The sequence below is a fragment of the Sphaerulina musiva genome (genome assembly GCF_000320565.1).
Source record: "Sphaerulina musiva SO2202 unplaced genomic scaffold SEPMUscaffold_2, whole genome shotgun sequence".
In the NCBI taxonomy this organism is placed as follows: domain Eukaryota; kingdom Fungi; phylum Ascomycota; class Dothideomycetes; order Mycosphaerellales; family Mycosphaerellaceae; genus Sphaerulina; species Sphaerulina musiva.
The window spans coordinates 1,081,746-1,097,020 of record NW_016017384.1 but is presented as its reverse complement, the minus strand read 5'-3'; the positions used below and the strand labels follow the sequence as shown (position 1 = coordinate 1,097,020).

Below are 15,275 nucleotides of genomic sequence, written 5' to 3'. Positions count from 1 at the left end.
AAGCGCGGAGAATTGAGAGCGAGAAGTGATGTTCCATCTAAATACACGGTGTATTTGGTCAGCCACATGATAATCCACGAGACGCGAACACGCGTAACTACCTTAGGTAGCTAGGGAGCTCTTGCTGCCTGAAGTTCCTCCATGTACCTCCTACCTACCTGAACTTGGAATCTACAGGTAACCAGTCTGACATCAAAACAACTTGGAACTGCAGGATGGGACAATCGTCACTACCAATATACTCGAGCATCTGGCAGAACTTCCGTGCTCGGTACATAACTCAGTAAGGTACTGTGCTTTCCTTGGGAAGAGGCAGACTTCCGCTTGGCCTTAGAATGGCAGACCATGAGACAGATGACGAAGAATTGAACGCTGCAATCGCAATGTCTTTGTCCAGTCAGCAGCGAGACTCACCACCAACGATCAGACCGCCGCCGCTCTCAGGCCTCCTAGGACTCGACCGGAAGACAATGGAGGCGGAGAGGTTAGCCAGATTGAACAAGAAACGCCCACGATCGATATCACCGCCGCCCGTCCGCGAATCTAGGAAAGCCCCAAAGCTCGAAACGACCAGTATAGATCTGGCTGGTGGAGCTCGACTCAATATGCTGTCGACAGCTGTCCAGCAACGAGGGCAGGCTGAGAAACCAGCAGCAGCACAAGCGGCGAACCATCGCATGAAGACCGAGTTGTTATCTGCATCTGCCAGTAGCATGAGCTCCGTGCCCACATCTGCAACTGGAGGCTTACAATATCCTCGTGGCGTGATCAAGAAGACGTGGTAAGGAATATCGGCCAATGTGGCTGTGCTGCGAGCTTGTTATGGGAATGGTCATGCAAACGCGTAAAGGGATGTGCTGACAATCCCCAGGGCATTTGGGCACGAACGTTCTGGCAACGAAATCAAAATTGAGGAAGTTCTCGAGCCGCTCAGTGTCCGTACCGCAGTACTGTCCGCATTCCAGTGGGACACGCAATGGATCCTTTCAAAGCTAAGGACACCATTGAACGGCGGAAAAACAAAGTGTATCTTCGTCATGCAAGCAAAAGAACAAAAAGACCGGGATCAGTGGCGAGAGGATGCAAGTGACATGAGGCACTTCCTTCGCTTGTGTTTTCCAAACATGTCAGGCCTGATCAATTGCATGCACTCGAAGCTGATGCTCCTTTTCCACGCTGACAAGTTGCGCATTGCGATACCAACGGCGAACCTCCTGAACTTCGATTGGGGCGAGACGGGTCAAATGGAAAACACTGTGTTCTTGATCGACCTGCCGAGGCTGCCCCAAGGCCAAAAGAATGATCTCACTTCCTTCGGCAGGGAACTCATGTTCTTTATTGAGATGCAAGGGCTCGACCAAGACGTTAGGGATGGCGTGCTGAATTTTGACTTCTCTGCAACTGCAGACATTGCATTTGTGCATACTGTCGGTGGTGTACACTACAAAGATCAAGCTGCTCGAACTGGTCTCCTGGGACTGAGTCGCACAGTACGGCAAATGGACTTGGTGGCCGGGCCCAGCCTTGAGATCGATTTTGCAGCATCGTCTATCGGGGCCCTGACTGACAAGCAGTTGAACGACTTCCATATGGCAGCCAGAGGGGTTGATCTGCTTGCGCATGCTAGAGAAGCACGGTCGAAAGCAGGCGCCAGCTTTTTCAAGAAGGCCGGCAGCAAGACTGTCACCGCGACAACGAATGTGCGCAAGAAAATACGCGTCTATTTTCCCACCAAGGAAACCGTTCGCAGCTCAACGGCTGGTGCGGCCGGAACCATTTGCTTGCAGAGGGAGTACTATGAGAGAAACAGCTTCCCAAAGGAATGCTTCAGAGACTATCGCTCTACAAGAAAAGGCCTGCTGAGCCACAACAAGATCTTATGCGCTCGCGGCTTCAGATCTACAGCCTCTGAACACGCAGACCCGCCAGGCGTTTCCGTGGCCGCCACTGGCTCCCCCAACTCGAATCCAGTTGCGTGGGTATATGTTGGGTCCTCCAACATGTCGAAGAGCGCGTGGGGCGAATTGGCAGCTGAGAGAACTGAGAGCAAAATCACCTGCAGAAATTGGGAGTGCGGCGTCATTCTTTCCGTACCTGTAGAAACCCTTCCCTCTTCCGCAGGAGAGGCCGCTTTCAAGCAACGCGATGCCAATGGGGACTCGGAAACAGAGACTGAAGACGAAACATCAGCTCAGACTTCAACGCCCGAGTTTGTCAATATCGAGGCTTTCCGGCGCATCATTGACCTACCTTTCTCGATACCAGGGGAGGAATACAAGTCTCAGGAACCATGGTATTTCAAGGAGCAGATGTGAGATGAGGATTGGATACCTGTAAGTCTGATAGTGTTCAAGTGCCCGTATTGGGATACGGAGAGACTGGCAGCGACGTCACTCACCGGCCGATGAGCTGACTGCGTGTATGAGTTTGGCCATGCCCATTCTCACACTACTGTAAAGACACGAAACAGAATACGAATACCAACGCACTTAATCGTGCGATGAATAGAATAATAAGACATGTCATCGCAGTCCCCCACGACGTGGCTCATGCACATATTCAGCGGTGTCCTCTTCACCAGCACATCAGGCATCGCCGCATCAGGCACCCCCACCAATTCCTGCGCACGTGCCGACCGACCACCTGGGCATCTGATCATGCGGGGTGCCACCTGTTGATAGCGACGTCGCAGCTTTACCACTCGCTAATTGCGGCTTCCCTTATCTCAACCACGCCATCCACACGAGACGCGTTTGGGATGGCCATTTATCTTCGTCCATTCAGCGTCCGATCTGGTGCGTCTCTGCTGCACGTAATGCACGATCCGGTCCGCAGATCTGGGGCCTGGTGTCACTGTACATAACGCCGACGGCATGATCCCACCACCTGATGACCATACACGCTCTGATGACTGTAAGCGGTAGCCAGAGGCGTCACCTAGACACTGAGAAGTACTCCAGTTGCATACACCTCTCCTTCACCAGGCCTCCCTGTCGCTGCGACCGCCTGTGTTTCTTCCGTACTTGGCGGAGGCATTCCTTTATAATCTTCGCTGAACAGACAACAGATTGCCTCAAGTAGCATCTAACGGCCTCGCGACGGAGCTATTCCACACGATCCTCGAGCTCGACTACCTCAGAACTAGTTCATTCGAGCTGTCTCCGGAACACAGTACCTAGCAGCCAGGCAGCACGTGGCTGAGCACGAGACTACAGGCTAGACCAGAGGTCCTGACGCTTCGGAGGTCGATACACTTCCCACACTTCCCACACGCGGAGCACGCTTCGGGCTTCGAGCCTACACGCACCCGGAATCCATCATGCAATGGATTAGACCATCAGCGTTGGAGCCCTCATTGCCAGCATATTGCACACCAGAAAACGACTTCCTTCTGCATTTCAGCAGCACATTCCACACCTGTGTTCCGACACCCTTAGCTTTTACTTCCATTACGTTGGGCGGACTCAGCATTCTGGCCTGGCTTTTCGCGCAGCTACCACAGATTTACAAGAACTGGTCAATACAGAGCACCAGTGGGCTGTCCATCTTCTTCCTGGCGGAGTGGTGTTTAGGCGATATCAGCAATCTTCTCGGAGCACTATTTACACGTCAAGCTAGCTGGCAAATATGTATAGGTGGATACTACGTATTCGTCGATCTGTGTTTGGTGGGACAATGGATCTGGTATGAGAGGCTCCGGCATGGACACCCCGTGCTCCGCATGTGGAAGAGAAAGAACACAAACGACGGTGATAGCTCTACGAGTGGTGGGATGGAACAGGTCGTAATCGAAGGTATGATGCCAGTGCTGAGTCCGACGGCCAGTAGAGAGAGCGAATCTGATGATGGCAAAGGAACAGATGGTGTGACCAAGGCACCAAGCAGGCCCAAGATTATCTTCCGAACTCTTACATTCCAGCGTGAGGAGAATGAGAAGGAGAAACTGGCGTCGAGCTCTGGTACTTCCAGAAACAGCAACACAATTCACAAGGTTGGACCCTCATCTCCAATGCCCTCTCCCTCGCCGAGAACAATGCTCTTGATCGCCTGCATGATCGCTATCTCTCACGCATCGCCCATCAGCAAGACTTCAGTAGTACACAGTCACTTGCACGACAGTGGTGGCCCCACTGCACTCGAAAAGGCCGGTACGATCATTTCCTGGATGTCCACAGTCCTCTATCTCGGCTCTCGCCTCCCCCAGCTGTTCAAAAACTGGCAGCGGAAATCTGTAGCTGGCCTAAGTCCCCATCTATTCCTCGCAGCATTCTGCGGTAACATGTTCTACTCTCTCGCACTACTCAGTAACCCCAACGCCTGGAACGATTTCGGCCCACATGGCGGAGGAGGCTGGGTCGACAAAGACGGATCGGACAGAACACAATGGGTCCTTGCAGCTCTACCGTTCTTCCTCGGCGCTGCGGGTGTGTTGGGGTTGGACGCTAGTGTCGGTGTACAGTTTTTGCTATATGGCGAAACACAGGAGAAACTCGTCGTTGCGGAAGAACAGCAGCAGCAGCAGCAGGGAGGCGCTCGATATCGTTGGCGACGCGTCTCGGGCTGGCTGAGGGGTTGGATTCCGAGTGGTGTGGGAAGTATCTCCTCTAGACCAACATCGTCATCATCATCATCTCCATCATCGGAGCACACGGCACTGCTCGTGAATGATGGTGATGATGGGAGGAGACAACAGCATGGTGAGGGATATGGTGCATTATAGAAACGGGCATCGTTGTTATTGGAAGTTGACTGTTTTTTGGGGGGGTTGCATTGCGTTGCATAGGGATCTTTGGGATCAAGGGCGAGAGCATTAGCATGGGGGCATTCCAGAGCCATTATAGAGCCGAGATGAAGAGGAGTAGATTAAGGTAACTATGAGGCTATGCAGGCATTTGAACAGATTTGATCAAGTGAGGGCCTACTCAGCCTAGGATGATTTTGTTACTCAGGCGGAGTATTCATGCGTTGGATGAGCAGGTATGATGATCAGTAGGGCCTACTGAATAGGAGGTAGTCATGTACAGGCTGTATACTTCGGTCCCTACAAGTACCTAGGTAGGTAGGTTTACAGGTGCCTGACCTATGAATCTCTCTAAGATGATGTGAATCTCTCTCTCTCTCTCTCTCTCTCTCTCAGATGCAAGGTCGGCTATAATTTCGGCAGCATCGGCACTCACTCAAGGGAGAGGTGCTACGGATAAGACTGGAAGTCACTAACGGGCAAACAGGTTCAAGAGTGGCGACAGGAAGCGCAACAGTCAACCCAACGCTGAGGCATATCATTTAAAAAAGCGATAAACGCGTCCCCGTCTCCCCTCTTGCATGCCTGAGGCACCAACATGTCCTCGATGGCGGCTTGAATAAAGGTACACGACAACGTCGACAGACTTGCGTGTCAGTTCCTCTTCTCCTTGCGGTATCCGATTCCAAGAACGATAGCAACTCTAGTGAGCACGAATGGCCACGTCGTGATGGCGGCGACCCAATCGTTGAGTGTCCAATTCGATAGCACAGCCCACTGCGCCCAACCCCCGACCGCCTGCGCCATCGAGTGCGTGTACAAAGCGTCACTCAGCAGAATCGCCATGCAGAGAAGTTTCCAGACCTTGATATCGTCCACCAGCCTCATGATGACCGCCTCGATGAACACGATCACCATCCATCCGCCTCCCAGCTGTGTGTAGACGAAATCTGTGGCTGAGTCGATCGACGCCACACTCTCTCTTGTCAAGGCTGTCACGTAATGTCCAGGGGCTACGAGGACCATGATGACGCCACCAAATGCGAAAAGTGATTCCACATTCATGAGTAGGAAGCGGTAGTAGGAAGGTAGGACATTTGAGGCTTTGGTGATGGCGGCGGTCGGGGCCATGGCGGATAAGCAGCCGGTGAGCGTGGGAGATGTGTGCGTAGGTACTGTATCGAAGGTGGCGATGGTGGGAACCCCGTGGGCGTAAGACCTCTGATCGGTCTAGGACGAGTCTGTGAAGGCGATGGCGAGGCTGTGGTGTGGTATACGGGCTCTTGACGTCCTACGCAGACAGCTCTGAGCTCTGCACCTTGGGGATGATTAGAGTCATCAGACTTCATTGGGAGTGGTCCGTGAACCCTGGTTAAGGAGCTTCCAGATCTAACTTGAAGTAGCGAGAAGATGACTACCTAAGGTCCATGTATATAGTGCTGACACCGAGGTCCTCATCACTGTGGTTGTTAACCTACATGTACTTGTCGTTATCACCACATCCCATCGGTATGACAAGCAATGCCGTAGTTTTCAGAAGCGACGGGAACGCGACGCGACGCGATTGCTTGATCTACCTCCTACCTCCTATGTGTGGACAGTGTGGTGCGGGAAAGACCCACTACGTCGTCACCGGTCGTCGACAACAGAAGCTTAACGACGTCTTTCTTTCCACATTCGTCCATGGCTCGTCGTCGTAGATCAGAGAGCTGCTCGACGTCAGTTACCTCCCTAACCGTTCGCCGGATGGCTGCCAACAGGTAGCTCTAGCGGCTCGTGATCGTGCAATAATGAGAAAGGATGTGCGATGCAGGCAGGTGCAGCTGCAGGTGCAGTAGGTGGGACGAGTTCCTGGTTCGTGCCTGCCTGCTTTCTGCTAGACTCCATGATGTAGATGGGCCAGCGCGTCATCCGCACGTTATGACGGTCTAGAGCATTGAATGGTACGACCAGTGCACCTACATGATGTGGCTCAGCTGTCTTCAAGTTCCATCCGCATCTTCGGTCAACACCTATACAGTTGCCAACAAACAAACAACAACCTCATTGACTCTCACCCCGGCTCACAGAACACAGTAGAACCAGAACCAGAGCTAGGGCCCACAGCACAAGTACAAACACATACCAGACGTCCAGAGGACCTTCCACCAGCTCGCCATGTCTGTGCCACACGAGTTCAGCTCGACAGAATTGCCAGGAAGCAACCAGGACGCCCACATGGCTGGCACACACCCACCACCAGCAGACAACGCCATACCAGCTGGCATCTCAACCCCAGATCCGTCCGCAGCTCCATTCGTCGATTCAACCACCAACGACAAGTCCTTGAGTGGCTCTGTCAAGAATAGCTTGGACTCTGTTGCACAAGAGACACCATCCACACGTTCGGTGACGGATTCGACCTCCAACAACACGTCCTTGAGTGACGCCGTCAAGCACAGTCTGGACTCTGTTGCACAAGAGACGCCGTCGACAGGTTCAATCACAGACCAGCTGCCATCCACACGCTCAGTTACCGACCAACTGCCATCCACACGTTCAGTCACAGACCAGCTGCCTTCCACACGTTCAGTTACGGACCAGCTGCCATCCACACGTTCAGTTACGGACCAACTGCCTTCCGCCCAATCTGCTGCAGATGTCTTAAAGGCAGGCGCTAGTTCTCTGGTGGCCGGCATCAGCAATCTTGCCCTCAGCTTCAGTAGTGCAGCCAACCAGAATGCGGCAGATTCACACCCAGAAAGTGAAAAGGCCCATGTCGATGATTTTCACGTTCCGGGCGCCTTTGAAAGTGCCACTTCGGACCGTGAAGACCTGGCTGATGTTCAACGTGGTCTGCAATCTGTCTCGAATGCTATGCCAAGCACACAGGCTGTAAAAGAGACGATCCCAGGCATCGACTCTCAACGCAGTATCACCGAACAAGCCCAGGCAGGTGCTCGTTCAGCGCAAGATCAAGTACAACAAGGTGCAAATTACCTGCGAGACCAACTGCCTGGGCAACAGCCCCGATCAGAGAGCGACCAGATCCACAAAGATGGCACCGAGTATATCAAAGGCCAAGTGGAGAACCGAAACATCAGCTCAGTTGGCGCGGCCAGCACCACCAATCAGCTTGCGGGTCAAGTGCCGCTCGAGCCTCAAGGCTCAGCTTTGCCACAAGTCGTAGCAGACAGCCAGAGCAAGGCAGGTGGCGCTGCTCCAATAGACGACGCGTCTGGCTTGACTCAGTTTCAAGGTCAGACCGAATCGAGAGATGTTCCACAGACTGTGATTGATAGCCAGAGGAAGGCGGATGTGTCTCCTGAGGCTTCCGCGAACGCAGAGGCCGTGCGTGAGAAGCACCTGGTCGAGGAAGAGCTTCAGCATGAGGTACCAAAACAGAGTAGCCATGATAGCACGGCCGCCAACTTGGGCGCAGCTGTCTCTGGGGGCGTGGCTGCTGCCACTGCTGCTGTCGCGAGCGCTGCCACATCGGCTCGCAACGCCACCCGCGAGACCACGGGAACCGACCCGGTGTCTGTTCTTCCCGTCACAGCACAGAAAGCTATCGATGGGGAACACATTCAGCCAAACTCGTCACTCCAGACAGGAGATGTGCCTGGTGTGGTTGTGGACAGTCAACAAAAGGCCGGTGTGTCTCCGGAAGCATCGGCGAACGCAGAGGCTGTGAAGGACAAGACTCTACTCGAGCAAGAGCTGAAGAGAGAAGTTCCACAGCAAAGTGCAGGCAGTGGCGCGGCTGCCAACATTCGCGAGACTATCTCAGGAGGAATTGCAGCAGCTGGTGAAAAGGCAGCTCAGGTCACCGGCACGAACCCAGTCTCCGTGCTTCCGCAAACTACACAGAGAAGCATCGACGAGAATACTCCGGTGAATTCGACATCCCATTCCAACCCTGTTAACGAACCCCAATCGAACTTCAGCTCATCGCTGGCTCATCCTGACCTTAGCTCGGGAGTTCACAACAACGTCGTCGGCAATCATCTCGATGATCCACAGACATCCGACAAAGTTCTCGCAACGCCACAGGTTGGAGAGTCGGCCGGATCTGCCCCTGTTGCTCACATTACGAATTCTCTTCGAGATGTGGACCTCAAGAGCGGAGTTCACAACGGCATCGTGGGTAACAAATAGCTGCGGGGCAATTGACACATGATTTCCCTGTACACCGCATATGGATTCTCGAGGTTCCAGCGATATGTAGTAGGTGTGCACTTGACAGAACACGATCCGCTTTCGTGACAAACTCTTCTCCCATGGTGGAAGAAAAAACTCTATATTTTATTCTATAGCAAAATATTGAGTACATGTATGTGTAGAAATGGTTTACGTAGTTCCCACAATACAGTAAGGCCGTGATGCAACTATTGGCAACTGAGATATTTTGTTGATGTGCCTGGGATGGTCTAACCAACGACTGGCGATGTTTTCTCGTCGATTGTGACACCGAATTGGCTCGTAGCCATGGCATAGCTGGTAGCAACAGCCTCACTCGCGTATCTGTTTGATGTCAGCCACATGCCCTGCGATTGTATACATAAGCCCTGGCAAATCCACTCACATTCGCATTTCCTTCTCGTAGGCTGCCGTAATCCCCTCTGTCCAGCCTCCTGCTTCAGAGAGCAGTTTCCCGAGCAATGCAGAATCTCGCACGGCCGTATTTGCACCGATCCCCCCCGCCGGGGTCATGGAATGAGCGGCATCTCCCATCACCGTGACCCGGGACGCATTCGTCCATTCGGGCACTCCACTCGGTGTCGAGCAAGTAATTTTCCAAAACGCCGCCTCAGAGTCGTTCATCTGTGTAAAGAGCGATTTCACGCGGGGATGCCATTTTGCTGTGAGGGTTTTTGCAATTTCGGCTGCGGGTTTCCCAATCATGGCGGCAACATTGTCGTCGTTGGCGGGCTTGATGACGCCCGGCTGCCCGGCCATTGTCCAGCCGAATTCGAGACTTTCGTCGTCCATGTCGCCTGGTCGCACGTTGGTGATGACAAAGACTTTGCCGTTGGGGTTGGAGTTGTCGAGAATTCTCCAGACACCTTCTCCGAGCTGCTTGAATGCTGTTGTTGGGGCTTGACCGTGAATTCCTCTGGCTCCTGTGTCGAAAGTTTTGAGCTTGCCGTCTGAGACTTGTTTGGCAATTTTGGAGTAGATTCCGTCGCCGGCGACGAGCATATCTCCTTCGACGGATTTGGAACCATCTTTAAAGACCGCGTGGACCCCGTTGGAGGTGGACTCGTACCCGGTGACTTGATGGCCAAATTTCACATACGGCTCACAACCTTCGAGGAACAATGCTCGCATGTCTCCACGGGAAATTCCGATCGTTTTTCCATCGCGAGAGGATAACATGTCCTTGGATGGTTTGGACTTGTTCTCCGGTTCTTTCTCTTTTTCTTTCTCCAACATATCGGTAATGTCTTCGCCGGAGAGAGCGTCGATGGCCCCAAAACCTCTCGCGCCGCCCGTTTTGCCACATTTATCCCAAAATCGTGGGAATCCGGTGGGACCGGGACCTAGCACGTTTTCAATTGCATCGAGTCCTTCTGCGGAGAGTCGGAGTCGGTAGCCTTGACCGCGGAATGAGATGGATTGATCTCGTTCGAAAATTAAGAATGGAATGGAGCTTCGGAGTAGAGATCGGGCTAGTAGGAGAGATGCGAGTCCCGCGCCAGAGATGAGAATTGGTTTACGCGTCGTTGAGGCCATGTTGTAGACATTGACTGTTGTTGAAACAGTCCTTTTGCACAATCAACATTCGACAGACATGCACTTGGTGTATCGGGTCCTCCCCCGAATTACCTACCTATGATGATGGAAGCGGCTGAAATGTCTTGAGGAGCCTGAGGCACCACAAGTGGTACATTTGTGCTACCTTATGATTTACAATTCTACTTGCGCTTTCTGTGGTGGCGAACAGTCTCGTGATGTCTGGAATCGTCCATGCCAGCCTTCTTTTCGCAGCAAGAGAGGCGGTGCTTGTGTGGCGTAATGGAAAATTATCCTGACCTGAACAGAAGCTGGAAGTGAAACACACAATATTAAAGTGTATGCATCTCACGTGAGGTGTCAGGCTACGGGAAGAGGGAGCAGTCCGCATCACGTGGGCTAAGATCAAAGAACGTGGCGCACTAAAACGCGGAGCCAAGAGCGCCAAGCCCCGCACTCGCATCGTCGCGACACCTGCTCGCTTGGGGGCGGGCGGAGTAACGGAGTCTCTTCGCTTGACAAGACAATGAAGCGTGATTACTGCGAGAAATTTCGCCGCTCGCAGGCTCCGATCTAGAAGCCAGTAAGTGGTAGCGCGCCTGTTCTGACGCTGGCAATAGTCCATCGTGGCCCATCATGGCAGGCGGAGCAGCCGAGAGTCCACCCTCTCCGACATTGCCAAGGGCGTTAGGGTAGCTTTGGTGCTCTCACAGGCGCAGCTAGGTATCCATCAAGCCCTGTTGACCTTTGTCGCCGCTCGGGGGCACGAGGCAAGTGCTGCGCCTCGCTCCAGCGCTGCTTGAAGTAGGTGGCTTCAGACGTCTCGATGTAAGTCCATAATCTCATCCTCATCATCTTACGGAAACTACTCCTTCCACCCTCCCCACCCGACAGCACGCCCATCCTGCTTCGCCCCGCCGAAAACTACAGGCAAACACCAAGACCAGAGCGCGCAGAAGAGACCGCCCCTCCGGTGAATGAGCACGGCGAGTATCACAGCACAATGGCAGGCACGCCTCTGCCCCGTATAGATGTCGAGGTCTCGGCCGACGACAGCAACGACATCAATCCGACGCCCACAACACTTCTTCCTGGCAGCAGAGATCGCGCCCCGAGCTCCCCAACCATGCTGCAAACTCCTACCTGGAACGGCCGTGAGCGATCAGCGAGTGGCCTCAGCGGAAGCACCCAATACTCTACCTTGAAAGTGCCAGATACTTCATATGGCGAGAAGGGCAGCAGTACATCAAGCATATTCAGCCACGAAGAGCGAGAAGACGCGCTCAAGCCCGATCCGGGGACCGAGAAGGACTTCCAGGTCAAAGACAACAAATTCGCCTTTTCCCCTGGTCAGCTCAACAAGCTACTCAATCCCAAGTCTTTGGGCGCATATGTGGCCCTCGGCGGCATCAGAGGCATAGAGCGTGGTCTACGCACGAATCTGCAGACTGGACTGAGCGCTGATGAGAACAAGCTCGATGGTCGCGTGACCTTCGACGAAGCAACACAATATGCTGAGAAGTCGAAGAGCCTGGGTTGGGACGAGGTAACGGTCAACCCAACAGCGCGACAGGCAGCATCAGCGCCCGTCACTGGTTCCTACGACGATCGACACGCAGTATTCAGCAATAATGCCCTTCCCGAGAAGAAGGCAACGTCTCTACTCAAACTCATGTGGATCGCATACAACGACAAGGTTCTCATCTTGCTTACAGTGGCTGCTGCAATCTCCTTGGCACTTGGCTTGTACGAGACGTTCGGAGCATACCACCCACCGGGATCTCCTGAACCAGTTGACTGGATCGAGGGATGTGCTATTTGCATTGCCATCATTATCGTTGTCCTCGTTGGCTCACTGAACGACTACCAAAAGGAGAGGGCTTTCGTCAAGCTCAACGCGAAGAAGGACGCTCGTGAAGTAAAGGTCATCCGATCTGGCAAGTCACTACAGATCCCGGTACAGGACATCACAGCAGGCGACGTGATCCATCTCGAGCCTGGTGATATGGTCCCAGTTGATGGCATTTACATCGGCGGTCACAACGTCAAGTGTGATGAATCCTCTGCCACTGGCGAATCTGATGCTCTGAAGAAAGTTGGAGGCGAACAGGTCATGCGAATGCTCGAAGAAGGTCATACCGACCTCAAGGACATGGACTGCTTTATCATCTCCGGTAGCAAGGTTCTCGAGGGCATTGGCACATATGTGGCCACCTCCGTCGGAGTCAACTCTTCTTACGGCAAGATTCTGATGGCTATGCGCGTCGACATGCAACCTACTCCGCTCCAAGTCAAGCTCGACGGTCTCGCTACTGCCATCGCCAAGCTTGGAACTGCTGCAGCAGTGTTCCTGTTCTTTGTGCTATTGTTTCGATTCCTCGGAGGTCTTTCGAACAACCCACGCACAAGCTCCGAGAAAGCTTCTCAATTTCTGGACATTCTCATTGTCGCCGTAACAGTTATTGTTGTAGCAGTTCCTGAGGGTCTGCCGCTAGCTGTCACGTTGGCACTTGCATTTGCTACAACTCGTTTGGTCAAGCTGAACAATCTCGTCCGTATCCTGAAGTCTTGCGAGACTATGGGTAACGCGACCACTATCTGCTCCGATAAAACTGGTACTTTGACTACCAATGTCATGACTGTCGTCACTGGAACTTTCGGCGAGCGCTCCTTCGATGATAAGAACAAGACGGGCAGCGAGACGACTTCCGCAGCATTCGTGGAGCAATTGAGCGCTGATGAACGCCGCCGCATCGTCGACTCCATCGCTATCAACTCTACTGCATTCGAGTCCGACGATGGCTCATTCGTTGGTTCCAAGACAGAGACAGCTCTGCTTGCACTTGGTCGCACTCTTGGTATGGGTCCAGTTGCCGAGGAGCGCTCAAATGCGGAAATCGTACAGCTCATGCCTTTCGACTCTGCTCGCAAGTGTATGGGCGCTGTCCAGAAGCTTTCCTCTGGGACGTATCGCCTTCTCATCAAGGGTGCTTCTGAGATTCTCCTCGGCCACTGCTCGACCATTGCCACTAGTACCGGTGCCATTCCACTCGACGGTGCCGAGCGCGAACGCCTCGAATCCATTATCGATTCTTACGCTCAGCAGTCTCTCCGCACAATCGCATTGATCTCGCGCGAATTTACACAGTGGCCTCCAGCTGGATGCAATGTTGAGAACGACCCGCAGAGCGCAGACATGGATCTTGTATTGAAGGAGATGACTTTTGATGGTTTGGTCGGTATCCAGGATCCTGTTCGCCCGGGTGTGCCAGAGGCTGTTGCCAAGTGCGCATACGCTGGTGTCAGCACTCGTATGGTGACTGGTGACAATGTGGTGACTGCCAAAGCTATCGCAACCGAATGTGGCATCTACACTGGTGGTCTCGTCATGGAAGGTCCCGTCTTCCGCACTCTCTCCGAGGCACAGATGGATGAATGTCTGCCCAAGCTCCAGGTTCTGGCTCGATCCTCTCCCGAAGACAAGCGTGTCCTCGTCGTCAATCTCCGTCGTCTTGGCGAAATTGTCGCTGTTACTGGCGATGGTACCAACGATGGCCCTGCGCTCAAGGCTGCCGATATTGGCTTCTCGATGGGTATCTCGGGAACAGAAGTGGCAAAGGAGGCATCTGCTATCATTCTTATGGATGACAACTTCACCTCGATTCTGACTGCTCTGATGTGGGGACGTGCCGTCAACGATGCGGTTCGCAAGTTCCTGCAGTTCCAAATTACGGTCAACATTACGGCCGTCATCATTACCTTCGTCTCTGGCGTTGCCAGCTCCGAAATGATACCTGTCCTTACCGCAGTTCAATTGCTCTGGATCAACCTGATTATGTAAGTTTGCAGTCCTCCCTAATGATAAACAGACATATGCTAACACATGGCAGGGATTCAATGGCAGCGCTTGCTCTTGCATCTGACCCACCTACCGAAGAGATCCTCGACCGGAAGCCGTCCAAGCGTACAGCACCATTGATCAGCGTCATCATGTGGAAGATGATCATTGGACAAGCCATCTATCAGCTCGTCGTCACATTCATTCTCTACTACGCCGGACCCATGATCCTCAACGTTGAACGTGATGGCAGCGAGATCCGCTCGGTTGTTTTCAACACTTTCGTCTGGTTCCAGATCTTCAACATGCTCAACAACAGACGACTTGACAACAAGTTCAACATTTTTGTCGGATTCTTCCGCAATTACTTCCTGATTGCGATCTTGGCCATTATGATTGGTTGCCAGGTCATGATCATGTACGTCGGAGGCCGAGCCTTCTCCATTCAACGCATCGATGGGAGAGACTGGGGCATCTCGATCGTTCTCGGCGGTCTGTCCCTACCATGGGCTGTACTTGTCCGCCTGTTCCCAGACAACTGGTTCACAGCCATCGCCAAGTTCTGCGGCTGGCCAGTGGTTCAAGTATACAGGCCTCTTAGCCGCTGGACACACGCGCTTTCCAAGAAAATCAGAGGACTGCGCCGCAGCAAAAAGGAAAGCCAGGACGTAGCCAGCGAGGCTGAGTCACAGGAGGCTGTGGTGGAGGCCGAGAATAAGACGAAGTTGCCGAATGGCTCTTCTGTCTAAGATGATGAATGACCACAGTTTGATGATTTAGCGATATCAGCATAGACATAGAGATAGATTGACACGACATGATACCACGAAGGAAAAAAATGAAAAGAAGGAAAAGAAGGAAAATGCTATGGACTACCTAGTGAAGCAAAAATAGCAAGAAAATATACCCCAAATAAATTGAAGCAGTCACTTTCGCATAGCAGTCAAAAAAGCGTGATCCCAGTCTTCAAAGTGCGACTGT

General features: G+C 53.0%; 6 protein-coding genes across 6 annotated transcripts; 4 read left to right on the top strand and 2 right to left on the bottom strand.

The window, feature by feature from the left end:
• Positions 1-254: 254 nt before the first annotated feature.
• SEPMUDRAFT_147153 (phospholipase D/nuclease) lies at positions 255-2,536 on the top strand. The gene is made up of 2 exons (XM_016904118.1): positions 255-781; positions 872-2,536. The coding sequence occupies exons 1-2, from the start codon at positions 336-338 to the stop codon at positions 2,313-2,315; spliced, it is 1,890 nt and encodes a 629-aa protein (XP_016763345.1). The 5' UTR covers positions 255-335; the 3' UTR covers positions 2,316-2,536.
• A 249-nt stretch (positions 2,537-2,785) lies between these two features.
• SEPMUDRAFT_147152 (uncharacterized protein) lies at positions 2,786-6,022 on the top strand. The gene is made up of 2 exons (XM_016904117.1): positions 2,786-3,794; positions 3,855-6,022. The coding sequence occupies exons 1-2, from the start codon at positions 3,320-3,322 to the stop codon at positions 4,718-4,720; spliced, it is 1,341 nt and encodes a 446-aa protein (XP_016763343.1). The 5' UTR covers positions 2,786-3,319; the 3' UTR covers positions 4,721-6,022.
• SEPMUDRAFT_7601 (uncharacterized protein) lies at positions 5,525-5,872 on the bottom strand (the record flags this gene model as incomplete). Its single annotated transcript, XM_016910117.1, has 1 exon — positions 5,525-5,872. A coding segment is annotated over one exon (348 nt), but the record flags the coding sequence as incomplete, so codon positions are not given.
• Positions 6,023-6,776: 754 nt separating the features above from the next.
• On the bottom strand, positions 6,777-10,510 carry SEPMUDRAFT_130956 (FAD/NAD(P)-binding domain-containing protein). Its single transcript, XM_016902387.1, has 2 exons — positions 9,306-10,510; positions 6,777-9,244 (listed from the first exon to the last, which is right to left on the bottom strand). The coding sequence occupies exons 1-2, from the start codon at positions 10,454-10,456 to the stop codon at positions 9,151-9,153; spliced, it is 1,245 nt and encodes a 414-aa protein (XP_016763342.1). The 5' UTR covers positions 10,457-10,510; the 3' UTR covers positions 6,777-9,150.
• SEPMUDRAFT_123555 (uncharacterized protein) lies at positions 6,777-10,510 on the top strand. Its single transcript, XM_016901848.1, has 2 exons — positions 6,777-9,244; positions 9,306-10,510. Exon 1 carries the CDS (start codon positions 6,899-6,901, stop codon positions 8,876-8,878), a length of 1,980 nt encoding a protein of 659 aa, XP_016763341.1. The 5' UTR covers positions 6,777-6,898; the 3' UTR covers positions 8,879-9,244; positions 9,306-10,510.
• Positions 10,511-11,315: 805 nt separating this feature from the next.
• On the top strand, positions 11,316-15,212 carry SEPMUDRAFT_147150 (cation-transporting atpase fungi). The gene is made up of 2 exons (XM_016904116.1): positions 11,316-14,293; positions 14,347-15,212. Exons 1-2 carry the CDS (start codon positions 11,460-11,462, stop codon positions 15,041-15,043), a joined length of 3,531 nt encoding a protein of 1,176 aa, XP_016763340.1. The 5' UTR covers positions 11,316-11,459; the 3' UTR covers positions 15,044-15,212.
• Positions 15,213-15,275: the final 63 nt, after the last annotated feature.